Here is a 27,209-nt window from a genome sequence, read left to right as displayed (position 1 = left end):
AGGGCAGAACCAGAAGGAAGGAAAACTGGAAACAGTGAAGTGAAAGAAGGGAAGAGGATCACCCCCTTGTGCCTTGTAGGTCCTGCCCTGCTCTGCCATGACCTGGGAGGGGGTTGTGCTACAGGAGGCAGCAGCAAAATTGTTTGAACTTGATTTGCAAATGTCCCAAGTTAACAAAGCCCTAGTGGTAACAGGAAGGCTGTTCCAATGTGTTCCAGCAGTGGCTCTGTCATGAGAGAGGTGTTTCCCCTGGCCCAGAGCCACACAGAATGGTTTCAGGAGAGAAGAAGCCTTTGCTGTCTTTGCCCCAAGTGTTGTTTTTCCCCAGCAAACACAGAGCCCTGGCACTCGTTACAACACGACACAGCCACCCCGAGAGCTGGGGGCAGCGCAATGAGGGCAAAATCTGCAGAGGATAATTTAGATCCTGGATTCCAAAACTTGCAGTGCTTTTTAAATGTGCACTGCAATTTGTCCCATGGATGGTCTGGTGAGAGCAAGAGTGACCTATTTGCTTCAGCTCTGAGCCTGGCTCTGGAGAGCTGAGTTTAGCTCACAGCTCAGCCACAGGCTAAAATATTGGACATGACGTGTGCCCTCTTTTCCCTTCTCTAACCAGAGATTATTACTTCAGTGCCTCACACTGGTGAGAAAAGACAGAATTCATTAACCTCCCTGTGTTCTCAGACTCTCTGCTCATAAAGGTCACATATAAATTACAGTAAAAAAGTGTCTGTTTTAGGGGATATTAGGCTGAGTTAACACACCAGGAAGTTTTCATATTAAAATGAGCAGCTGGCACTCGATCTGGCACCAGCACCTTGGAGAAACTAAAAAGATACCTCACAAACTCCTTCATTTAACATCTGGTGCTGGGTGTATCAAGGATGCACTGGAGCTGTAAATCCTGATCACAGTTCTCTAGAATCACAATAAATTGTCCTTTTCAGCACACCCACCTCATGTAGAGACTTTGTTGACAGCAGCAACCACCACATGTGCCAAGTCTGCCCTTCTGGCCTGAGCTGGCATTGGGTTCCAGAGGGCATTTTGTCCCTGGGAAGTACACTGGGATACTCATCCAAAAAAAAACCTCCAGCAACAGCTGGAGTGGCACTTTCCTGTGGTCAAATCAAAATGTGTGTCCAAACATGAAACACAATTAGCTCCACTTTTATTGCAGGTACCACAGACAGGGAAGGCAAGGGAAGTAAGGGTATTAAAGAGTATCTTTAAACTTTTTTTCCCAGTAATATTTTGTACAAGAGAGCTAAAAAGCTTTACAGTGGGCAATAGTATTTATATATTTATATACACATCTAAATATATATATATAATTCTATTTATGTGGAGATGTATAAAGTAAATGATTCCATTTTTCCTCTTTTGGGTTAAGCACCCCTTGTTCCTTTCCTGATCCCCTATAACCATTACCTCTCTCCTCAGGAACTTCCTTTGACCTGTAGCATTGTTCAGCTACATTTGAGGTTTTTTTCCAGTAGATAGTTTTTCAATTAAAGCCAATTACATCTGTAACCCAACTTCATTGTCATTCCTTGTGATTTTTAGGGTCTTGCAATTTTACTTTCTCCCTGAAAGGATCTCTCATGGGATTGCAGAGCAATCCCATTTTTATTAAAAAGAAAATCTTTGAAGATATCATGCAAAGATTGAAATGATGGATGGGAAAAGCTAAACAACCCAACACTTCGTCTTTTTTTAAAGCCTTCTGAGCTCTTTGAGGTTTTGGTTGTGATGATTTAATGCTTGGGAGCAGAGGGACTGATGAAGACAAGCCCAGAGCCCAGAGCTGCAGGGATTCTGTATCTGAAATACTGAAGCAAAATCCTTTTCTACTGCTTTTTCAACTGGTTTTGCTCTATCTCTAACCAAAGTCTACTCTGCTGTAACTGTTTATGGTACGCAATTTAGTGACCATTCAGTTTCCCAATGAAAAAATAAAAAAGGGACTTCAGTAAACGTTTCCACTGCTCTTCCTGGTGCCATATGCACCTCTAAAGAACCACCACCAGTTCAATGGGAAGTGAAAACAATGACACAGCGTTTGATGGGAAGAACAAAACCACAGTAAAACAGGTTTGAACCAAAGTTTCCCACTGTTCTCCCTCAAAGCATTCCCATCTCCAGTATCTACCTGCTGCCCACTTGCTTCCAAGTGAAATTCTCAGGGATACTCAGGCTGCACAGTGGAAGTTGTCAAAGAAACTGAAATAATCATCATGTGAAATGTGAACATGTGAAATCATAAGTGAATCCTTTTTTTTCCCCACCCACATACACCTTACAATTAGTATTGTCCTTCATGGTCTAATTGCCACACTGGCACTGCCATTCAGGACAGGAAATTGGATTTGCTACCTGAATCCAAGCTCCACCCACTGTCTTTCTTAAAGCAAGACATTAAAAACACCTTCAAAATTATTTTTTCAGTAGCTGACTTCAAACTGCCTCTTTTCCACACTGAGAACCAAAATATCCAATGGCACATCCAGCTGAAGAGCACAAATGCAACATTCCCTGACTGTGCTGGTGCTGTAAAACTGAAAACAGGAAAGGAAAAAAACCTGATTTCCCTTTGTTGGCTATTTTTTAAAATTTCTGATTGTCACCATATTGGTGACAGATCCCAATGCCTCCAGATTCAGTGGAGTTAATGCTGAGCTCAGTAACGCTGGGATGCCCAGTGCATTTCCAGGTCACCAGCTCATGGACTGGCCACATCTTCAGGCTACACAAATTACAACCACAGTTTGATTACGGACACCTAGGGACTCTTGGGTTTGGAGAGGATTTTTTTATTTTGATCACAGTCTAGAATTTTTCCCCCTACACTTTGGTCATAGCCCTGTGCACTGTTTGCAGAGATACTCAAAGCCATGACCTTCAAACGAGAGCCAAATGAGTGAGCACAGCTTGAGGGTGATCATTTTGCCATCACCAGCCCTGTCAGAACAGTGTTGCTGATCTCTGGGTGTGTTTCCATTTCTCCCTTGCTTTTCCAAATGAGATGAGAGATGCACCACATGGCAGAATGAGAGAGGAAATTAACAATCAGAAAATTAAAATCATGAGTTCCTTTACCCTCGTGAGGAGACCTCCTTGCATTTGGTTTTTCTACACCTCTGAGAGAGTCTTACCTGGCTGAGCCTCGGAGCTGGTTCCTCCCAAGCCGTGGGATGCAGCTGGGTCAGGATGGATCGTGGCCTCTATAAAGATTATCTTGTGCCTAGGGCTGCTCTTAATAAAGAGCAATTAAACAGAACCTGGCAGAGCACCAAGGATGACACACACTTCCTCCAGAGAAATGGGAGTCTCTGTAATCAGCTCCAAAATTCAATGGAAGCTCAGGATTATTCCCAGGTGCTCCCACCTTTCCCTCAGAGCTCATGGTAAGGAATAATGGCAGGTGTGTGCAGGTCATGTGGCTGCTGTAACAGATCTGGCAGCTGGACAGCTCCACAAGGACTGGAAAAGGGAATTCTGGAACAACAAGGCACAGTTTATTCAATGGATAGTTGTGTGGAATGGAGCTATTTTATTGGATTTTAAGTGGTTTAAAAATTGGGTATTAGCAGGAGATCATCACACAGTTATCAGTTCCATTAGCCAGCTGCAGAGCTGACAGGTTTGGTACTGATACTCCATATTTCTCCTACTGCTACTTAAATCCAGCTAAAACCATTGGAGCTGACTAGTTTCACTAGCATGAGTACCTTTTTAAACTGGTTTCTGTTAAAAAAACAACCAAACCCAAAACTACTTACATCAAATTTCTCACTTCCATACACGCTGATAACCCTCAACTCATTGGCACGGGAAGAGAAATAAAAGGGACACGGTTTGTAGAGTGCATCCAAACACAGCTTTTCCAGAGGGCTCCTGAAAGAGCAGGGGTGAGAGGTGGAGAGAGGTGTGAGGAGCTGTGGCAGAGCCCCAGGGTGTCCCTCTGAGCAGGACAGGGACACCCTGATGCAGTGACATGAGACTCCCAAGTATTATGGCTTTGATCTGGCCCCTGTCCCTTTTACTGTGGGAAAAAGTACAAACGGAATTAAAGCGGAACAACGGCGCTGTGATTGATACTCTGAGGTGTTGTCAAAATTAAATCTTTATTTTGGATACTCACCTCCTGAAGTTCCCTGGTTCTCCTTAGGAATTTGGTGACTTTCATCATCCCAAGCAAAGAACCTACTCCAAAACTATTATTTTATCTCCTGGAAAATTAATCAGTGTCTTCTATCAGCTCCTACAAGCTCCATCTGTCATGTCTCCAGTAGCCCTCCAGAAAACATTGGAAAACACATCTACACATTTCCTTCAAAAGTCAAAGCTAACGGTTGATTAAAAAAAGGGAAAAAAGGAAAGTTTGCAGACAAAGAACATCTTTGTTTGTTGACAGCAATAAAATGTAACTTGTCACCAGAGCTGATATGTTATATTAATGCTTCTTCTGTGAAAACATTGGGCTGGGTGTTATAAATATTGATGGGAGCACAATGGGTTGGGAAGTGTGTGACAGATGGAAACTTTTTCAGGTGAACATAAAATTGTCTTCAGCGTTTCTCCAACTTGAAACTCAAATATCCCCTTTTAATTGTAAGCCATTATTAGGTTTATCACCAGAAATGATGTTTCTGCTGATGCAGGAGATAAAGAAGGGGAAAATCTCCTCACCTGCCACTGCTGCCAACATCCCTGAGGAACCAAACTGAGGGCAAGATCTCCAAATGGGCTGGAGCAGTAATGTCTGTTGTGAGTTTGGGCTTTTTTATTTTTGGTATGTAAATGTCTTGATGCTCCCAGTGACAGCCTGGTTGCCATGGTTACTTGGGAACCAGCCTCTCCCTCAACCTGAGGAGCCAGACTATGTTTTCTCCTCCACACTGGATGTGTCCACATGGACATTCCCAGAAAGAATCGGTGCCTCAGGAGCTGTGGGACCAAATGAGCATCCAACACTCAGAGTTGGCTTTCAGGGAAAAGGATGCAGGAACATTCCTGATACACTATACAAACAAAATAACTGCCTGTCCCCACCCTCACCAGCCTTTCCAAGTTGCTCAAAATCTCCTACACAATAAATATGAAGTTAATTATTTCGAGGGAGCTGAGGTTCCATAGACTGTCTGTGGTGCAAACACTGAATCCTCCCCTCACGTGCTCTCAAGTGTCGTGTGTCACTTCCCATGTGCAGCCAAAGGCAGCTGGAATTGGCCAATTCCAGAATGTGCTCTGGAGGGACTGGGAAATGGGCTTTGCTGAGCCACATGCATGTGCCAAAAATAGGAGCCAGCTCAACCCAGGAGAGAGGGCACTAAAAAAGTGATGAATATCCACAAACACACCAGCTGCTGCCTCCAAGGGGCTCAATTAAAAGATAAATAGAATTAGTTTTAGTTAGTCTATAAAGCACCAGGGGATTTTCAGCACCCCATTGTGCAAGGACTGCACAAAGCCCTGTGTGAGCATGAGCCTCCTTGGGAAACTCCAAAAAAGCAACAAAAAAGAAAAAAACAACCCAAAAAACAAATAAAATACACCACCCCCCACCCCCCCCAAAATCTCCAAAACAAAAACAACAACAAAACAACCTGGAAAACCCCAAACATTTTTACTGCTGTTAAGGAATAGAGGGAAGGAACAACTTCCTACTCACTTTTTCAGGTGGGAACCATGGCATAGGGAGCTGGTCAGGACTCACCTTTCCCTGAGAGCACCACGTCCTGCTCAGCACAGCCGGGAATGCTCTGGATGGAGGGACAGCCCCACTGCAGCGTGAGGGTAGAAGCAGCAGTGCTGGTCCAGAACACTCCAACATGATTTGAAGGTCTGTCATTCCTGAAAAACAAAGCAAAGTCAGTTAACCCAGAGAAATGAAGGTAAAGCTTAAATTTACAGGTCATTGTAGCAAAGCAGTGAACAGCTCTGCCCTGCCCCACCCCACTGAACACAGTGGTCATAAGCAATTTCAGACCATGATTACTGTTTTTAATAAGCTTTAGCTTATAATTCAGCAACAACTGTTGCTGAATTTCAAAGTGTGTGTGAACACACACTGCTTTGAAAAGGTAAAAAGCACCATGAGAGAAGAGTCAGGTGCCTTTTCACAGCTTACAAACAGAACACTGAAAAATCCAGTGATTTGGCCAAGTTTGTAGAGGAATTTGTAAGAGAGACTGAGACTGCAGCACCCAACTGATCTGCTGATATTTGAGCTGCAGGAGCGAAAGAAGTGACTTGGAAAACACAAACAGCAGATCTGCACTGGAACAAGTACACAGGGAACAGAAATGGCAAAATGGCTTTTAAAAGTATTTACAACTGACAGAGAAGAACAACACATTTCAGGTGTTGATGGGCATCAGATTTATAGAGAAGAATTTCTGAACAATCTGTACTGTGGAGCGCAGGTGGCAGAAATAGGAGGTCAGGCTGACCAGGGCTGGTGTGTAGGGATTCAGAGTACAAACAAAAGGGAAAATGCAGAACCTGAGCCAGAAGTACTTGAAAGATTTGTGTATAAAAGGTTTTCTGTGCTAGGACGGAGGAATGTGAGGAAGTTAAATACTGGCTGCTCCTTCTCAGGCTTCAGCTACAGCAACTCACATAATTCACACCTCACACCAGTCTAATGCTATACATTATACAGAATTTATGTGGCATGGGAGAGACATGGACAAACGCTCTGACATCACACAGGAATTCAGAGACTGGGACCAACACTGGGAACCATGGAGACCATTCTGAGTTAGCAACAAAACCCACTACAAACTCGTGCCAAGGAGGTTTTAAAGAGTTGGTGTCATCATTTCACTGAACTCTAGAATAGCATCTCTCTCTGAGGAAAATACATTTTGAATACTGGGAGGCAAAAATCCAAACCCAAGATAGAAAGGGAAAATCCAGTTATTTAATCTTCTCTGTGGGTATTACAAAATGTTTGTTGGCTAAAGTGGGTGAATTTGTCTAAGAATTTGCTATTAGACATCACTAAAAAACTCAGCATTTACAGAACAGCTGCTGCAAAGAACAAGGCATTCCAGGTCCAGAAAAACATGAGTTTTCTGAAGTTCATCTTCAAGCAACACTACTGTAACACAAATTCAGGTCTTAACACCCCAACCCTGTTCTCCAAGTGCTGGTGCAATATAAGAACAGAAGCCCTGAATTTTTAATTGACAAGTACTTTAGAGAAGAATTTGACTGCAAAAATGTGACAGAGATGCAGAGGGGAAAATGCCAGAAAACAAACTCCTTGACCTAATTCCATAACAGAAAACATAGATCCAGTACAGTATTTAAAAATCACAGAATATTCCAACAAGGACTTACTCCTACCTGCAACTGTCCTCAATCCACTGAGCTGCTCTAAGGCCCCAGAAAACTCCCCTGATGAGGCTTTTAAAAGGACTTACAATGGTTCCTGTACTCTGAGTTAGACACATGGGGGAAATACTGACAAGATATCCTCAAGAGGTCAAAACAACACTAAAGACTTGCCTGGCAAGCTGAGAAAATCAGAGAACTGTGGCAAAAGGTTGAGCGCAACATTCAATCAACATAAAACACTTCTGAAAGCATTAACTTAACAAACTAAGCCATTTTAAGTTACCCAAAAATTCCAAGAAGAGGGAATTAGGAGAGAAAGACAGAAGGGAGATAGAAAATCACACACACAGCTACCAAGCCCTGGGTTCCAGCAGTGTTCAGCTGACAGGAGCTGCAGGAGGTGACAGGTACAACACCCTCATTGCCCCCTGGCCCTCGTGGGCTCTCCCCCCAGGTGGGACCCCCAGGCACGTGGTCCCTCAGGAGCTGGACTGGGGCTCCAGGGACAGGCGTGGACATCGCCTCAGCTGTGCCAGGGATTAGTGGACACTGCCAGGCTGGGATACAGCTCTGGGAATGGGGTGTGGAGCAGGATGAGGCCCAGCCTGTCCCTGGCCCCACAATGTCTCAGGATATCCATCTTTCCAGTTCCTCCCAGCTGGGTGCCTCAATCTTGGCACTGTTGGATTGTCCATTTCTCCAGGGCTCACATGAGGAATTCAGCACATTTTATTCAGCCAAAGCCATGCCACACACCTACAGGACTGCTGCAGGCTTGAGAACTGGCCCTGAGGTGAATAAATTCCTTGTGCAGCTCCATGAACCCACCAACTCTTTTAGCCAGCAGCACTAAGGACCAGAAGCAAATCTTTATCCTATGATTTCCTCAGCCTTGCAGGTTGAAAGAGCACCTGGGAGCTCAAGTGACCTTTACAGGACAATCCCTACTGCCCCAGGATTTTATCACTTGGCTTGTCAGACACGGAATTCAGTCAGATTCAAGAGGCAAGGACCCACTGCATTGAGGGACAAATCAAACAGCAGATTCAGAGTTGGAACTGTCAACTGACCTCATATCAAAGTATTTACAGCCCAAATCTTTGCTTTCCCAAGGTTTTACAGTCTGGGGCTTAGACAATTCCTGGAAATGTTCTTTAGGAGACAGAAGGCTCAGTCCAGCAAGGCCCTCTGCCTTGCCCTGCCTGAAACTCCCTCACAATTCTTTCAGCCATCATTTCCCTTGCTCTTCCTGCCCTCTTCCACTCCTACTTCCCAGCACTTTTCTGTGCACACAAGTTCAAACCAAAGGGGCTAAAGAGGAAGACAAATCCTGCTGTCCTGTGGTCTGAGTGGTGGCTCCAACCATTGCTCACTGGACAAAGCTGGGTCTCCACCAACCTCCTCCCATCTTACGGTTAAAGAATTATCCCTGAAACAATCCTACAAGTGTTTAAAATGTGAGACAGAGGCCTGTGATCCTGAGGAAGCAGCAGAACCTGCAGACCCTGTGTGGAGGAGAGCTCAGATCATTCCTGGTTCAGCCTCCTCAGCTTTAACATTTATGGCTCCGGGCTCATCCCCTCGTGACCATTGCCCTGCAAACTTCCTGCTCAGCTCTGATTTATGGGCTGAGTAAATCCAAGCAAAACGCAGCAGTAAAATAAATTTGTGGGCTAATTTACTGCTTCTGTTTAGGTTCTGGTTTTTAACAGTTATTTGCCTTTTTATTTTAGATAAAGATTTGTGAGGAACCAATTACCCAAGGCAGCACAAGTAGCTGTGACAGCTGAATTCAGCACATGAGCTACACTTAGAAAGCACTGCCTGATTTTCTGATAGAAAATACTACAGTTAAATAGAGAGGCCAGAGCCTGTAGCTTAAAATGGGGGAAAAATGATGAAGATAGTTCGCATAGAACGTGGCTTTTGAGGATAAAAGCTTCCTGACAGAAGAGAGGAAGATTGTTACTGTGTATTTATATAAAGCCAAGGCCAGTTTTTTGTGGGCTCCATTGAAGCTGTGCCAATTTACACCACCTCTAAAGAGTTCATTAAACCTCTGTCTCACCAGCACATTGCTCCAGGATTTGAACATTTGTTCATCTGAAAGATTCATTATCCTCCTAATCCAGCTTGGTACCTTTTTTAAGACTGGGTGTGAAATGTTGGTGGTTCCTGCACTTTCTCCCTGCATTAAACACCCACTGCATTCCCTGCAGAGTCTGGGAAGTTACAAGTGTCTGTTTAGCTGGGATGGGAAAGGACCCGAGACCCAGACTGGAGCTTTCTAAATCAGCAGTGCTTTGGATTCAGGGCTCTGCTGCCCCTCAGAGCAAAGGGCCTTTTATTGCTGCCACCTTGGGCTGTTTGTGCTAAAGTCAGTCAAGTCAGATGAATAATTTGCACTGAGTTTTGATTGATTTTGTGTCTTTTTCAGTTTGCCAGGGAGCAAGGAACCAATTGCAATTCCTCATTAAAAATCACTTCTGCTTAATTCCTGCAACTCCAGTTGTGGACACTGAATATCAACCCTAAGCCTTGGTAAGCATAACTCTGCATTTTCCTTGTGCTGTTGCTTCAGTAGTTATGAACTTCTTCAGTAGGAAGAGATTGTCTAAATAATCTGTAACACTCAAACATCTGTTGCTTTCAGGCCACCGGTGATAAAGGGTTTAACACTGCAATAAAAGAACCTTCCCAGAGTAACTGGAAAAGGGACAAGAGCCCTAAAAAGAGAGATGATTTTGTCATTTTTAGTCATCAGCTTTCTCCAGCCCCTCACTGAGCAGTGCCCAGCATTCTCCTGGTGCTGCCACAGTGGATCCTGTCAGCCTGCAGGAAATAAAGGCCGTAAAATTGCTTCTGCTGAAAGCAACAGGCCCTTTCCATACTGGCATATGTTAGCATTCAGCATCCAGGATTTGTGGCTGTGGCACAAAAACTCCCAGAAGGGACATGGAAATCAGCCCCAATTATTTTGCACATTCTCATGTAACAATAGCCGTGTGCTGAGCTGGCAGTCACAGATTCTTGGGAACAGTCTGGCACCTCCATCCGCACCTCCCGCTCGGAGATCCGCAGCACAGGCGCTCCACTGGAGGAGTTTCAGTATCACAGCCAGAGAGCAGGCTGTTGTTACAGGTCCACACCCACAGTCTGGATTTTCATCCATACTCTAAAGGAATTTCACTACCTTTGATTTTGCATAGGGGCCAAATCCAGAAATAACAGCATGCCAAAGTTTGGGAGATTTGGGACAGGGCAAGGCACTTAAAACATTAAGCCTACGTTTACAAAGCACAGGTAACAGAAAACTACCAGAGTAATCCTCTCTAGGCTTAAACTCTGCCATTCCTTCCAAGAGATTAAAAACATATGCCAGATCAGAGGAATCAGAGGGTGAGCATTCCCCATCCTACTTTCCCCTCCACTTCCAGTAGAGGCCATCCCACCCCAGTCACACGAGCCATTTCTCACTCCTGTCCCTCCCTGATCTCAGGGAGTGCTGCAGCAACCCCACACCTCTGCACATTTGGAAATAGGGATTTACATTTTGTGGCTTTGGGAGGAAACCTCCTCCCACACACTTGGAATTCACTGGTCCAGATGAGGCATTTTTGTCGCTGTTAGTGAACAGTGGATCCCTTGCCAGGCACTTCCAAGGATTTGTAACAAATGATATCCAACACTGCCCAGTCTCAAGAATTTGTGCTGCTGTAAAGTAAAAAGCTGTTGAATCTCACCTGGGTAAAGTTCTGCTGTGCTGAAGTAAAGAGAGGAAAAAGAGAAAAAAAAAAATCCTGTTTTTCAAACAACAAAGATTTTGATAAATATCCACCAGAAAGCTTTTATTCTTCCATATGTATTATGTCTATGATTTCTGCTTGGCTTTTCTCTCATTATGTCCAATGTATTTTTTAGGCAAAGGTTGTTCATTTTGAAAAGTGAAATGCAATATTGAATAGTTAAAAATTCTCATGGTGCCATTCCCATTAGCTCAGGATTTGAGTAGGGAGCCATTTGCCATAAATAATGCACAACTTAATCCCTCTGCATTTTTTTAAGAAAACCCCAACATGCTACAAAGTAACAAGAAGGAAGAGAAACACATTTCCACAAATACATCCAACTCCTATAAACTTCCTAATCAATAACTTTTGTGATACACCGAGCTGAACAAATGATGGTTAGTGAATAATTTAATGACTTTGGGCAGTTTCTATTCCAGAGCAGTTTAGATTTTCTCCAACACATTTTCTTCAACAAGTTTTCTCCTAAATAATTTGTACAAGCAGTTACTGCTCTTCAGAGCATTTGTGAGCACTTCCCTGTGCCTGTGATTGAATTTGAGCTCTTTCAGACAATTTTAATTGGGTGCATCAATCAAACAGCATAATTTCCTTTTCTTGACATAACCCTATCAGTTGTGTCCCTTTTTCTCCATGTTGTAATCCATTGCCTAATCCAGAGTGATGGTCCCTAATCTCTATGATTTTGGAGAGCATTTAGGGACATGCCACTTTCTAAACTGGTTAATTGCTTTCCAGAATAGAGGTAGGGATGATATCAACTGTAATGAGTCTCTGAATTAGCATTTTTAGGTCATTAAGAAGTGTAAATTTAGAAAGCTGCTGTCCCCACCTGGCACTGGGAATGTCTGTACGTGGGGGTGACAGCCCTAGCTCTGCCATCCCTCGGAGCACCCACAGGAACTGCCTTGCCAGGATCCCTCCAGTTCAGAATGTGACACTTTGGGAGCCTGAAAGGTAACACACAGCCCAGCTTTTAGCAACACAAATAATTCAAGATGTGAAAATGGAAATTCAGTTGGGAAAGACAGTCTAGGAATACCCTTCAGAAAAAAACCAAAATCTTACATCACATATAAAACCTGAAATTCTCTCAAGATCAATCTTCAGAAAATGTGGCACTGAACATCTGAAGGTAAAGAATGGATTTGTAATAATGGCTTTTTAGAGGAGGATGAATATTTGATTATATTGCCAATGTATATTTCTAAAAAATGCGCTGAGTGATGCATTTGAGCTGTGGTTATTTCAGTTTTTGTACAATCTCTGCTCTTCCTTCCTGCAGAGTTGCCACTAATTAATTCCAACTATTTGGAGTGCACAGAACCATGGTGATAGCTGAAAAGGGGAAGGATACAAAGTTTTGGTTTGACTTTAGAAATGTTGTGCTCTTTAATTCAGTAACTTTGTAACTCAACATTGAACACATGAAATTGAGACCTGAGCTAAACATTAACAGGACACTGAGTTTTCTCCTTTTATGTAGGAATTCTGTTAAGGTCAGCTATGATGGAAAACTCTTCAAAGTGTTGCTTAAGTGTGGGCAAAGAGAAATGAGAAATGAGGCCCTTCCTGCTCCCATTTCCATCCATCCAGTGGTTCTTACCTGTCATGTGCTCGTTACTGTTCCCAAAGCCACCTAAAATTGGAGACCAGCTGGATTTTTTTTTCAGGAAACTTGTATTGGTGGAGGAGCAAATTATTGACAGCCTGATTTTGTAATTGTAACTCACTTTTCTTTCCTGCCATAGGGCTGTCATTTCAATTTTCCTTCAAGGTTACGCTATACCATTTATGGCTTTTCTTCAGTAATTTGTTGACTCAAGTTGCCTTTGGACCCTGTTCACTATTTCTGGCTGAAACTTTCACATTTAATGTTTTCAAACTTAATATTTTTCACTGAAAAATGCCCCTGTCTTTAAATATAAACTTTCCCCAGATTTATGCATTTTTTGGATGAACTCCTGCGGGAGTCAAACCTTACACTCAAGTGTTTTGTTTAGGAAAAAAAAGTCTTGTTTCTGTCCTAAGGAATGAAAACTGAATGGTTCAATTACTCATTTCAAAACAGCTCTTCCCTCTAAAGCTCAGAAACTACATTTCAGTGGAGGAGAGGAAAAGAATGGGATATATTTATTGAACTAAGGCAACTGGAAGAAATTAGAATCACAGGGAGGGGTTTTGTTTGTTTGTTTTGTGCCCATTTCAGAGCAGACACCATTTTTCAACAAGCTTTGCTGTTCTCACAACAGATGGCTTTATTTTTCCAATACTTTATTTTCCTCACATACATTTTCACTGCAAGAATCTTGCACATGGAAGGAGGATGGGAAGGCTTTTTATTAATCTGCCAGATATTTAACTATGCACTAACTCATCCTGGCATCTGAGCCAAACTTGGGGCACCAAATGATTCAATGTGTATATTCCCAGTATACCATGGAATAGCAGGAAGGGCTGGATTATCCCTATTCAGTAATTATCAGAGCTACAAACAGAGCTATTTGCCAAAGAAACGCTTTCAAGGGTTCAGTTAATAAATTAAAAATGAGTATCAGCATTTTGTTGGACTCCTGGAGCAGCTCCCCATTTAACAAGCAGTTGGATTTCATCCTTGCAGGAATTTGGTGAGCTTGGGGGTTAGACAGAGCAGTGGGGCTGAATGCAGCACTGCAGAGGAACTGCTCAGCTTCTGCAAGGGAGACAGAAATGTGCAATTAAAAAACACAACATCCACCATCCATGCTTTTGTGGTGCTGTTTTCACCTTTGTTCCCAGCCTTGAAGTGGAAAAACCATTTGGAAACAGCTGCAGCAAAGCACGTGCTTGTAGGGCATTGCAGGTATTCTCAGTATTTGTAATAAATAAAGGTATGAGAAACCACCACATGTACATACAGCTCTCCATTTACAGTTTGTATGAAATCTCTTAAATCCCAGTTTGGCTGAGAGAGGAATGCAGTGAAACTCATGGCACTCACCTAGGAAAAATATTCCAAAAGGTAGCCTGTCAGACTTAAAACCACTTTGCAGCCTTTATTTTGGTCATCTCAGTAAATGAAATGCCTGATTACCACTGGGACTACTTTTCTCTCTGGAGCCAGTGCTCATTAAAGTCTCCTGAATTCAGTAATCACTGAAGGCATTCTGAAGCTGGGATGCCTCAGTACCCAATGCCCCAGCTCAGCTCTTCTCTTTTTTTAATACCCTGAAGGGGCTAAAAATTTTCCCAGAATCCAAAAGGGGCTTTTCTTCACCATCAGAGTCACAAGTTCATTTTGCAGTACAACCTGATTCTAAGAGGAGTTTCTCTCCCAGCTTTTTAGCAAGAGAAAGGTTCTCTTCTCTGTCTCCTCCTGTTCCCTCCCTGCTGCCCCTCTGAGCTCAGACCCCTGTGTGTGCACACTCCCCCTCAGGACACGACATCTTTTCATTTCAGTCACATTTCTAAAGGCCTTTATGTTCAAAGAAATCTATTCCTTGAACCGCTGGGGTGGGGAACCAAGGGAATATTTTTGCCTTTTTTCCAAGCTCTGTTTATTACATCTGGCCAACTGTTTAACAAGTCATTTAAAATTAACCTCTTAAATCAAAATATTACCTGCTCTCTACTTCAAACTCTTTTTCCATCCTCCTTGCAGGATACATTTCAGGATACAGTGTTACAGGGAAAATAACCACTAGCACAGTATATTGGAGGACCCAATTAAGTTCACAGCCACAGAAGTACTGTTCTTCCGAGGGCTTTCCACCAAAATGTTTGGAAGTTGAAGTTCTGTTAATTTCCCATTCTGATTTCCTCTAAATATTTCAGTCTAAGAAACAAAACCAAACAAACAACTAAACCCATTTTGGTGGGTTCAGCAGAATTAGTTAATCTTAATTTTCCAGACCCCTTTAACACAGCTTTGGTGAGCCAAGGCTTTACAGCTTAGAGTGCACCTTACACTGGGAGATCGTTTTTGGCTTCTTATTAAAAAAAAAAATAAAAAATTTCTTAGTTTTTTATAACATGCTTCCAATATTTTAATTTCTTTAGCATTTTAACCTTTCAAAAATAATCCTATTTAATGAAAAAAAACCCCAACAAAGTCTTGTGTAAATGAGATCAGTAAGAGCAACCTATTGATGAGTGATTTTCAAAAAAGCTTCAGAGCAGCACCACAATTCCAGGCAAAACTCCCCAACTGCAGATATCAAGACTGATTTTCCAGAAGCTCCACTAGTAGAGGCAACACTTGCTGTGCCTCAGCTTTCCTTGCCTAGAGGGAAAATCTTACACCTCTCCAGGCCTTTTGAGGTGCAGGTTTCTCTGGACACAGGTCTTGGAGAGGTTCTTGGGGTGCCTGTGCAGGGCCAAGAGGTGCCCTCAGAGGTGCTGCTGGGATCCTGTGACTCCCTGCCCAGCTGACTGCTCGCTCCCAGGCCAAACCAGCCTGACCTTGGACAGACCTTTGGGTGCGATTTCAGCTCAAACTCAGTTAAGACATTACTGGACATGGGCTTGGCTTTCTCAGCACTGCCACATCATTTCAGGGTGGATCTAGAGAACAGGGTGGTTTTGAAGGAGACTCAGATCCGCCTGCCTCAGCATTCCTAGCCCTATTTGCCATAAACAAGGAAGAAACCGACTGTAATGAGAACACTTAATGCCAACATTTTTGCAAGTGCTAATGTTTAACTATCTGATTGCATTATTAAGAATTTATTCTATTTTGGAGCCACTGTTTGACGTTCTCAGAAGACACATCAACCTCATTAAGAGGCTGAGAAAGGCAGAAACCGAGCTTGCAAGTGGAATTTACTTTGTCACTGATATAGACACAAACACGCTGTTCCATCTGCCTGCTTGCTCCAGCATGCCAGGAGGATGCTCAGGAGCTGTGTTTTCCTTTAGCCTTCCCTTGGCCTGTGGCACAGGACTCTGTTGCTGCAGTAGCCAATGGATATTGGCAGAAAACAGCATTTCTATAGAATGGTGAAAAGAAAGCTGGATATAAAAAATGAAACATACTAAAGCAGCACTGACCTTGCAAGTAGCACTGCTGGTACATCAGCAGGGGAATTTGTGTTCTGAGCATTAAATGCACCAAATGAACAGAGCATGTCTCTGTCTCCCAAAGGGTAAAGAGGGGACCACATTCGCTCTCATTTTTAAGGTCTCTGGTTTCTAGGTTCTTGCTTGAACAGATATCACATAAGGCAAAAATCTGCCTCAAATCTCATTTTAGTTTCTTGGTCACTCTTTCCCCTGGTTTCATCTGTTCCCCATCTGACAGAGCTCATTTCCCAGCCTGGTGCCAGCGGTTGCCAGCCTGGAATGAGGCTCAGCCTTCAAAATGTCAAACACAAGAAAAGCAAAACAAGCCCTGCACCGAAAGTGGCCGTGGGGACCCGAGGGCTCCCGGCCCAGCCCCAGCCAGGCCGAGCTCTGCAGCAGCAGGGAGGGCTCTGCCCCCAGCACCCCTGTGGGACAGCTCAGACACAGGGGCAGGGACGTGTCCCCAGGTCATTGTCACACAGCACCAGCAGCACCAGCTTGGCACACTCGGCACTGGGAAAAGGAAGAGCCCTGACTGTGCCAGTCCTGCTGCACAAGGAGTGTGCTCCTGCTTGGGCAGTGCACACCAGCTCTGTAAACAAAGGGAAGAAAACTAGAGTTGGTAGAAATCCTGAATATTTTCTTCCTTTCCCTTCCCCTCTCTCCACACAGAGTCTCATCAAGAGAAACACCTCTGGTGCTTTCCTGTTTGGGATTCCCCCTCCTGGGGCAGAGCAGTCCCCAGTTCTGCCCAGAGCTGAGCTGGGGATGGGAAGCTGGGAGACACCAGGTGTTCCATGTACCCCTGCCCCAGCCTCTGGCTGCTCCCACACCCTGGGATCCCTGATGGATGCTGCTGCTGTCCAGCTGCAACTCAGAGCCCAGTGGAGGAGTCCATCAGGATATTTAGGACAGAGAACTAATAGGCAATAATAATAATTAAAAAAAAAAAAAAAAAAAGAATAAAATGGTGAGAGACACAAAGAACTTGCCCATCACTAGTGGCCATACATTGGCTCATCACAGAACCTCCCACTTTCTCAGTTCTATGGGACATGAACAAAACTGGGAATGGAAATAAATTGGCTCCTTAATGAACCTGCTTTTTTATTTTTGGAGCAGAATACTGAAGATTCCTCAGCAGCACCATCAGCTTTAAATCCCCCCAAACACCCTGTGACCTCCAGCACAGCAGGTCCTTGGCTGAGTGCTGTGGTATTTAGTACACAAGGATCTCTTTGCTAAGATGTGAGGGGAATAAAGCCCCTCTGGGAGAGTTGGCACATGAACATGGAAGTGGCTCAGGAGGATGAGAACACAGTGAACACAACAAAACAGCCTGGTGGAAGAGAATCCCAGTAATTAATAGGATGTGATGTAAACTTGATTGATTTCAGTGCATATTTACTGCACTGTTCACCAGTGATTTATCTTAATTTTATATTAATCATTAATATATTCAGCTTGACCAGAGAAGTATTATTTTCATTACTCACCACAAAGGAGAAATTTTTCCAGAGGAAAGCTAATTTTACACGTAATCCATCATTTGAAATTAGCCCAGCATTCCTGCCTTTTACAGACACAATTAGTGATAAACTCCTGGGAAAGCCTGTTCTCTGCACCCTGTGCCATCAGCTACAAATGCTCAACCCACAGCGGAGGATGAAATTGCATTATTAGGGAAAATTTCTGCACTGGGATATCACTGAGCATCGAACAGGCTGCCCTGGGCAGTGGGGGAGTCACCAGTCCTGGAAATATTTAAAATGGCAGTGCTGGGGGAATGGCTGGACTGGATCTTGGAGGGCTGTTCCAACCTAAACGATTCCATGATTCTGTGGAAAGTTCCCTTAGAAGGCAGGACTTATTAGCAGTGTGTAAAATCCCCCTTTCCCCCATGCTCAGTTCCTGATCTGGATCAATAGCTCAGAAGTAGCTGAGCTGTGCTAACATTTCCCTCCCTGTAATTAAAAGAAAAGGAAGTTGTGTGGCTGAGCAGGGCCAGCACAGCTACTCTGGGGAGAGCAAGGATCCTCCTGATGGCTGATTGAGCAGAGGGAGCAAGAGATGGATTCCTGCCTTCAGCAGGGCCGGGGGTTCAGAGGAATTTTCCCCTTACAGAATAAAAATGCTCAAAGCTCCCTCACTGCCTGGGCACTCTGCTATTCCAAACATCACTTCTGGAGCAACTCAGAGCCGAGGAAATTCAGAGGACAATAAAACCACACCTACTCTTGACAGCTGAAGGGCTCAGCCCATAAACAGCACCAAGCCAGAGTGCTGCCTGCAGTGACTTACAGTCAGTGGATCTAGTAAAAAAATTAAGAATAAAGTGGTAAGAATAAAGTGGTGATTTTTTTTTCCCCCCAGTAATTAAAGTGATGGACAGGATATTTTTGTGCCATTGCTTGCATTCCTGGAATAAGCAAATAGTGCTTGATCCTCCACTAAGGAGCAAACCAAGAGAGTAAAAAGCTTTTCACACTGCAGCACGAAGAGTTTCAAGCAGGTTTTTAATATTAAAAATGATTCAGTTTAATATGCAAGGTGTCCCCCCAGTAATTAAGCCCAGAGAGACCAGCTACTAACACATGTAAGTATTAGCAAGTGCACAAAACTGAATGACAGAAGGCAATTTTGGCCCTTTCTGAGGAACACTGGGGTTCATTAATAATGTCAAAAAAATGGTTAAGTCTGGGCAATGTCACAGTTAAACATCTTGGCTTTATGGAGCTGGAAACCTTCCTTTAAAATAAATAATGTGCCCGCGGAATATTGATCATGTTTTTCCTGTAAAAAGGTAAGTTGACACAATTTTCAGTTATCTTCACCACTGCCCTGCAGTGACTTTAGACATGAGCAAATCCAAGCCTTTCCTAAAGGAGGTGTTAATGGATTGAGTTCAGGATGGTTTCACCTGAATGCAGCTCAAAGGCTTGAATTTCATTTAGCAGAGGGTGTTAATAGGTGGCAGTATTCAGAAGCAAACCATTTTTTACTTCTGGATGGAAAAAAAAAAAAAATCTTGAAAGTGGAGAAAAAACATTAAGCAGGAAAATACTTTTCCTGATTCAAAATAGTTATTTCCAGATAGGACAAAGGCAAATAGATCATGTCTGTGTGCAAATTCTAAAAGGCTCTCAGGGAAGAACGATGTTCAGGTTAAAAACAGGTGAAAAGCTTGAAGGCTTCTGTTTTCTGAAAGATATATATTTTTTTAAAATCATGAATCACCAGACCATAGCCTGTCAAACTGGCCTTTAATCATAAAGAAATCAGCTTTCATATGTATAAATTCCTGCTGTACCAGGAATCTATCCTGATTCTCACTGGTTTAAGAATCCCACAACTCCTGCTGGTGATCACTGTCGTGCAATGGTAGGAATTACATGGGTAACTTTTCATCCTGAGATATGAACGTTTTAACTTGAAAAATAATTTGTATATCCTAAGCACCACACAGGTCTGTACAGCACAGCGGCAGGAAAAGGAATGGAAAAAAATGGAAGTGAAAAATGGCTGGAAAAGGGCTTTTCAGGGCTTGAATTTTATTTTTAAACCCTGAGCCAACCTAGCAGTAACTCATGCTCAATAAAAGTGCCTCAAAGGACTTCACTGCCCCTGCACATGACAAAATACATTTTACCATACCTCAGGACCCAACCTAGTTTCTTTCACATCACAATCACCATGAAGGAAACAGAAATGTGGAGTTATTTTACATGTGACACCCATACCAACACACTGGCAATTCCACTGGAAACAGTGAAATTCCAGCTGGGAGAGACTGCAGAATTCCTCTATCTGCTTCAAAAACAAATGGTTAAATGAAACATTCAGCTTCCTGAGAGTGCCTCCCTCTCAAACAGGCACAGTGTTCCCATGGGAAAGCTGGGTCCTACAGCCTGCACAACAGGACCTGGGAATAGCTTTGGGAATTCAGCTTCCAGGCAGCCCTTGGGTTGTCAGACAAAGGAACATTCTAGTAGGAGTTACCCCAACTCCAGAGGGAGCCTCCACAGGTGTCTCAAGCCAGCCCTTGATAGCACACCCCAACCTTGCTTAAACTGATTGTTAGAGATTTTCTACCTCAGCAAAGTCCTGATCACTGGGTTTTAGTTTGCAATTTTCTACCTATTTTTTTTAATGAAAATTCCTTCCTTACCACTGCATTTATAGCAAATTGCTGCAGAGTTTGTTGGCATCACAAAATCAACAGCAACAAAAAGAATATCAAGTAAGATCTGTTCTGACTTGTGTTGTGAAAGCTCTCTGGAATAAAAGCACCAAACATTCCAGGCTCATCTGTAGCAGGTGGGAAGCATCACTCTGGCAATGGAACAGATGTTTGATTAAGTAGAAAGGAGCATGAGAAATAGGGAAGATATTATTATCACTTTCGTGATTGCACAAATGCATTGAGTGTTACATTTTGAGAGATGCAAGGGGTTTCTGAATAAAATAAAGTTCCCTTTTTCTGTCCTCTGAAATGCATCTTGGTTACTGCTCACTCAAAGAGAACAGTCTCCCCAAGGAAGTTTATTCCATATTCAATTCTAATGTTTGTCTCTACACACTGCACACAAACAGCCACTACAAGGATTGTTTGATTGATGGTTTTTGGAAGAGAATTAATAAATCTGTGAGTGACAATAAACTGGGAGCCGGGTGGGTCCCTTTCTGTGGTTTCAGGATCAACCAAGACCACACCAACAAAGCCCAGTGGGTGTGTCACACACCTCGGGCAGGGCAGAGAGACACTGGGTTGGAGCACTGGGATGTCACAGCAGGTGACATTCCATGGAACCTTCACTGAAGATGCAATTCTGCCTTAAGTTTTGGAAACCTGAGGCAATGAAGAGTGGAAGAACTACACTTGGAAAACCTCAGTGAAGAACAAACCTCTCTCTAAACTCAGCTCTGTGTGTAAACATCCGTAGTTTAGGTTAAACATTTCAAAACCCAATTTCATCTACTTTTCAAGTTCCTTTCCTCTCTGGGTTTGATTAAATCCTAAATGCCCTGCAAAAGCTGTGCATGGCATCTTTTGGGTATTTGTGTGACCTTGACCAGGAGCAGCATTACCCAGGAATAGCACCCTGCAGCCAGTCAAACACTGAGCACAAAGTGGGTTGACCAGAAAAGCTGGTCAGCATTTCTTAATGACAAATTCTATTCTGCTATGGTCTCTTTTTTTATTTATTATTTTATTTTTTGAACAGCAGCAGCATTTCTGGCAGCAGCACAGGTATTTTGAGGATTTTCAGTGCACAGAACTTCTGTGAATTGTCCAGCATAACACAGTGTTCTGCTCTGGTGTTCCAGCATTTGCGGGAAGAGAGGAGGGTTTAGCCTCTTTAAGACTGAGGGAGGGAAGAATTATTCAGACAGGAAAAGGAAGAAGCTGCTCAGAAAATCTTAGTAACTTCATATCTGTCTTTCTTTCTCTCCACCATACCTGCATTTGGAGTAATAAGAGATATAAATTGACTGACCTGCTCAGAAAAGTTGATAAAGAAGAAACTCTCTCCCTAAGAGTGGGAGTGTGAGCTTAACAAAACAGAAGAAATGCTTTGGGGGATTGAACTTCTGAGCAAAGCGTGTAAAATATTAATTAATCTCTGCTGTCAATATAAAACCCAAACATAAGTCAAGACACCATGGAAGGAAAAACTTCTTGTACCCAGCAACTGTAATATTCAAAATGTTTCTCACTTCCCAGGTGGGGAGCAAGCTCTGCCTGGGAAAGTGCCTGTCACAGGGAGTTGCTCTTAACACCACAAAATTCCTGTCCTCTCCATACATTTTTTTCATTCCAGCCTCAGTCAGGAATGCCTGGGTGATTTGGAGAGGCGATTAGGTTGCATTCCTGTTATTACAAGTAAGGGAATCAATACTAATTCACTTAGCTTTATTTTATAAGTGGCTAAAGAGATGTAACATCAGCCTCCAACGAGGGAGAACGCTTCCTCCTGCATGTGTTGGAATACTAATAAGAATTGGCTCAAGGTAACCACCCAGCAAGAGCTGTTTGCTAAAGCCAATTAGTTATTAATCAGGAGCTTGCTCATTTTTAAATGTCTGGCAGTTTTAAAATAAAGGAAAAATACAGCCTGGAGAGCCACAGCAAACCCAGACACTGCCAAAGTCAGGTGAGAAAATAAAAGTATGTAGCATAGATTTTGTGATCTGAAACAGATAGTGAAGAGAATTTCATTAAAAATAGAATCTTTCAAAACTCTGAAGAAGTTTAAATCCACCTCTGCAAATGACTCTTCTCTATTCAACACTTGAACTTGAACAGAGGGCTTGGATATGCTGCTATAGAATTGGCATGTTTCAGGTCACACATTTCAGATCAAAGGGCCAGGGCTGGATGGAAAAACACTGCAAGAATATGCTCCTCACTTCCTTGGCTTCTTCCCTGTAGGTCTCCAAGGGCTGAACACTTAATGCTGAATAACTTTACCTGGAAACTCTTTGTAGTGGATTTAAGCCACAACATGAACCACAGGAGAAAGGAATGTCCCTCAGCCCCAGCCTCTGAGTTAGGAACAACCTTATTTCTAAATCCATCCCTAATCCTCCCCAGTTTAACTGCAAAGTCCTTTAGTGTGAGTATTCTCTACCAGCCACTGAGCCCTGCACTGGTCCCAGACCATCACCAGCCCAAGGCAATCCAGGATTTTCAGGCTATTTTTCCTGGCATTCACACCCTGGTTGCAGTAATGGCCATTCCCCCCTCCAGCTGCTCTACCATTTTCTCCCTTCAAACCCATCACTTCCAGTTTTGTTAGGGACCTACAGAGGTTTCAGTTGGCTTAAACAATCAAGTTTCCCAGGATAAGAAATCAATAGCCATTTAATATTTAAGCAGCTTACAAGCCACAGCTGAACTCTGCATGTGGCAGCAACTCCAGGGAATTTCTGCAAGCCCCGATGCCCAGAGCACTGAGGTATTACCGTGGCTCCTGCTTCTCTCTGCTTGAGAGCCCAGCACCTCACCTAGAGAACAAACACTGCCCCTGATGCTGCCAGGGCTGCCTCTTTCTCCCACTCAGTGCCTCCCACTCCAGTCTGGGGCCAGCACTGACCACGAGGCCTTCATGGAGAGACAACTGCGAGTCAGGCAAATCCCCAGCGGGAAGGGCTTCGATTCCCTGTGCCCAGAAAGCAGGGACTGGGATCAATTATGCCCCAGCAGGTGATCCGTGGCTGCTCTGCTCTTCCAGGTTATGTTTTGCTGTGGGTCAGCTCCTGAGAATATCTTCCATGACTCTGCAGAAGCAAAGCACTTAAAAGAGAATTTCTGTGCCAAGTGGATAAATGCAGCCAGATGTTACGGACTGGTTGGGAGTTCAGCACTAGGAAACAACAAAACAATACAGAGACTGCACACAATGAACCTTCACTCAGGTATTTCCTTTGGATTCAGAGGTATCACTGCCAGGAAAGTGCTCAAAGGGCAGGTGAGGCAGGAAAAAGAGCTCAAGGGAACAGCTCCACTGATCCCAATTTAAGAGCCTTCCCCTACCATCTACATATCTGCATTGACCCAAAGAGACAGGAACTGGAAAGCTTCCAAAAATGTTTTCATCTCCATTAAGTAGGCGAGAAGGAACTGCTCAAATAAGTACAAATATATTTAATATTTGTCTACAATTTTATAATTTGTAGACAAATTTGACAGAATAGATCTCCTGTCACATTGAAGGAAGACTTAAAAGCAAAATAATCCCTTCTCTGTTCTAAGCTGTGTGAATACTTTAACAGCGAACACATTAAGTTTTAAAGGAAATCAATGTTATTTATTCCAAGCCTTTAAGAAGAGGTAAGAAACCTGAAACAAGGATTTTCTGCAGCTAAAGACTGTTGGGTCCTTGTAATCCTCAGTTTGCTTTTTTATCCTGAGAAAATGTACTCCTTTGTTGCAGATAGTTGGCTTCTCCTGAACATCCCTAATCCGTGAGGTGCTGATCAGCGATGGCTGAGTTTGCAAGCAATGAGAGCCCTTGTTAGGAATGGTTTTCGTCATCTCCCAGCACAATGAAGAGATTGCTGCCACACAATGCACTCATCACTCGGCATTGTCCTTTCCCAGGTGATAATTCTGTTTATTATCCTACATCTCCTCGTGGCAGGAAATAATTGAATTGAGAAGAGAGAAAACAGACAGCTAGGATTCCCTGTGGATTTCTGTGTGTTTTCCCGGTCTTTTTTTCTGTAATTTCTCACTCCTGAGTTACTTGGGGGTGAGCTACACAGAGCATGTTCTTTGAGCTGCACTCTGCCTATGAAAAACCCCTTAATTTTTACAAACTCTTGGTTTTTTAAATTACTCAATGACGTTCAGCTTCGAGGAGCTCCAGAACCATCTGTGAGCTGCAGGGGATTGGGCATTCCCTACTAACTATGCCATAGGCTGTTAAAAGCTGCCCCAGTGACTCCTGTGGGGTTCTGAGGACACGCTGTGGTTTCCCAAGGCAGGGGAAATGGCAGCTTCATTTAGCATCTACAGAGGGCAGCTACCAGCAGTTGTTTACAGGAGCAAATACCCAGTGACAAACAGTTCCTGGAAGTATCCAGCCTCTCACACGTTTTTCAGGGAAGCCAAGCCTGACAGGTTGTCTTTAACCTATCTATCAATCGATAGAATAGCAGCAGCTAATCACACCCATCACTGCAGAACACTGGGGAACAGCATTTGGAGAGGCACAGGGAGCCAGGACCTGGGAACTGGCAGAACTCTGCTCACAGACACTGTGAATCCAACACCACCCCCAGGATGGGAATAACAAACCAGCGGCAGTGTCCCAGAAGAAAAGCTCTTGGAGTAACAGACTCCACATTCCACCTATCCCACAGGTAGAAAACAGAGATCCAGACCTCTTTTATGTTTCTGGCAGCACAGCCTTAGTCACAGTAGAACAGATGAGCTGAGAAGTAGCAATGAAACCTCGTTACCTTGCTGGTGTTGCCTGTTCTCGCTAAGGATTTGAGGGGTGTTGCAGCAGGGAGCGAGGAGTAACAGGGACCTGCAGCTTCCAATTACTCATGGGTGCATTATGCTAAGGACAGCTGAGACTCTGGGATGGCACACTGGAGACACACCTGGCACGGGAATTTAGGTCAGAGCTCTTAACCACAGGGACTTGCTAGTAGAGTTTTACAGGAGAAAATATGTCACTACCACATTTACTCGTCAATTACCGCTAATAGAAACAAATAACTTGCTTACTTAAAGTAATTACAAACCTCGTGCTAAGAAACAAAAATTAAGTTAAGTGAGCACAACTCATTTCTTCACCATTTCCCCACTGGCAAAATAATTAAATTACATTTTGCAATTTTTAGGAATGCTTAGTATAAATCATTGATTTTATTCTAATAACATGACTGAGTAGTCTACAGTTCTGTCAGGAATTGCAAACGCTTTCACAACTCCAGATTCTCACCACATTAAAAAAAAAGCAAATGGACATATTGAAATGGTTTTACTTGAAACTTCCTTCGTATCCCCACCAGCTATGGGAGCATGGTGCAGATGTTTTCTCATACACAGGTATTTGCCAGGAACCAAATGACAGAGAGGAATGCACACCTGCCTCATCAGCATGGTGGACAATTTTCTTGTCCTCTGACCATGACAGCCTTTCCAGGGGAACATAAACCAGAAGATTTTTAACAGAGGGCTTCTTTTTTTTGCAAGTTACTGTTCTCTTATTCTCATTAAAGGAATCTGATGGCCAGACCTGTGTCTTCTGAAATTCTATCCTTGTATCCTTTCATTTGATTTCTTTCAGATTTCTTCCTAAACTTTTCTCTTCGATGCCCACCTGGAACTTAAAATGCCTTTTTATGCTGTAATGATCCTCTTCAGAAGTTCCTGGCTCCTTAGGGAAGCACAAAGCTGTGCACACACAGGTTACAGAGACTGCCCTCACCTCAGCTGCCTGTTCTCTAACAGGATTGAGCTGATTCAGTGCTCAAAGAATGATAGAGCTGCATACATTTCACATCTTCATCTTCTTCCTCCTCCTCCAATAATTTAACTCCTGGGGCATTTAATGACCAACTCCAGCTACGTTCTTAAACTTTAAATCAGCCTGTGACCACTTGCACTTGGGCTGGATTTACTGCTGTTAGGATCTGCGTTGTTGTGTTTAGCTTCTCCACGATAACTGTGTTGCTTTATGCTCTTGACATAACACAGACACCGAGATGTCTTTTTTCATCATCTCACAAGTATCTCAGCTAATCAGCATTTCTGTTTCGTGGTTACAGTCTCCTGGCAACAAAACTTTATCTCAAACTGCCCCTTATTGTTTTGGAGACCCTGTGCCCAAAGCATGGTACATCTTTTCTTTTTCCAAACACACTTAGTGCTTTTCCTTGTTCTCCTTGTGATTACCCATTGCTGGCCTGAAATAAGGCACCAGGAATATGCTCACATTTACACACAGAGCATTCCTGTTTCTGGTTGTTCTCTTACATGTGATCCACAGCCCTGACACTGAGCAAACCCTTCCTTTACAGAAGAAAAAAAAGAAAAAGAAAACCCCCAAACCACCAAAAAAGGCTTTGGAGGTTCAACTGTACTTTTCCAAGAGAGCATTCACACATCCCAGCTGTTCCAGCCTTACAGGCCTGTGGAAGAGGCTTACAGACTTCAAAAAAGAGATGGGGAGGCTCTTTATGATATCTATACATTCAAACTTTCTAATGCTGACAGCTTCAGAGAGGACACCTACACCTCCCAGTAAGTCAGAGCAGCCTGTTTCCCCTGGTCATTTGGAGCCCTGACTGCCAGCACTCCAACTTTGTCAGTTCAGACAAAGCAGAGACACCTTGCACCTGGCTCTCTCCCTGGCCAAGGCACTTCACACTCTTTAACACAGCCCTTTGTGACTGGACTGGGGGTATGAGCCTCAGCTTCACCTGCATGTCACACCCCACACACATATTGATGCTTACACGTGTTTCTTGAGCCCTGTTTCTTCAGACTCT

General features: G+C 43.4%; 2 protein-coding genes and 1 long non-coding RNA gene across 3 annotated transcripts in view; 2 read left to right on the top strand and 1 right to left on the bottom strand.

The window, feature by feature from the left end:
• LOC111926410 (uncharacterized) overlaps positions 1-13,898 on the top strand; it is a 68,820-nt gene extending 54,922 nt beyond the window's left edge. Inside the window, exons 6-8 of the mRNA XM_086875086.1 lie at positions 4,668-4,773; positions 9,788-9,891; positions 10,004-13,898. The gene's annotated coding sequence lies outside the window, so the exon portion shown is untranslated. The remainder of the gene's footprint in view (positions 1-4,667; positions 4,774-9,787; positions 9,892-10,003) is intronic.
• Positions 1,153-27,209, bottom strand: part of LOC111926411 (uncharacterized) — a 63,298-nt gene continuing 37,241 nt past the window's right edge. Inside the window, exons 5-7 of the mRNA XM_086875088.1 lie at positions 5,723-5,859; positions 3,786-3,900; positions 1,153-3,501 (exon numbers count right to left, since the gene is read on the bottom strand). Coding sequence (XP_086731214.1) covers positions 3,821-3,900; positions 5,723-5,859 — 217 coding nt within the window. The 3' untranslated portion in view covers positions 1,153-3,501; positions 3,786-3,820. The remainder of the gene's footprint in view (positions 3,502-3,785; positions 3,901-5,722; positions 5,860-27,209) is intronic.
• On the top strand, positions 23,435-25,951 carry LOC147655175 (uncharacterized). The gene is made up of 3 exons (XR_015282470.1): positions 23,435-23,618; positions 24,137-24,303; positions 24,808-25,951. It is a non-coding gene; the product is annotated as an uncharacterized LOC147655175 (long non-coding RNA).

This window comes from Cyanistes caeruleus, chromosome 2 (assembly GCF_971803275.1).
Source record: "Cyanistes caeruleus chromosome 2, bCyaCae1.hap1.1, whole genome shotgun sequence".
Classification (NCBI taxonomy): Eukaryota; Metazoa; Chordata; class Aves; order Passeriformes; family Paridae; genus Cyanistes; species Cyanistes caeruleus.
The sequence above is the reverse complement of the archived record's forward strand: the minus strand, read 5'-3'. Positions and strand labels throughout refer to the sequence as shown.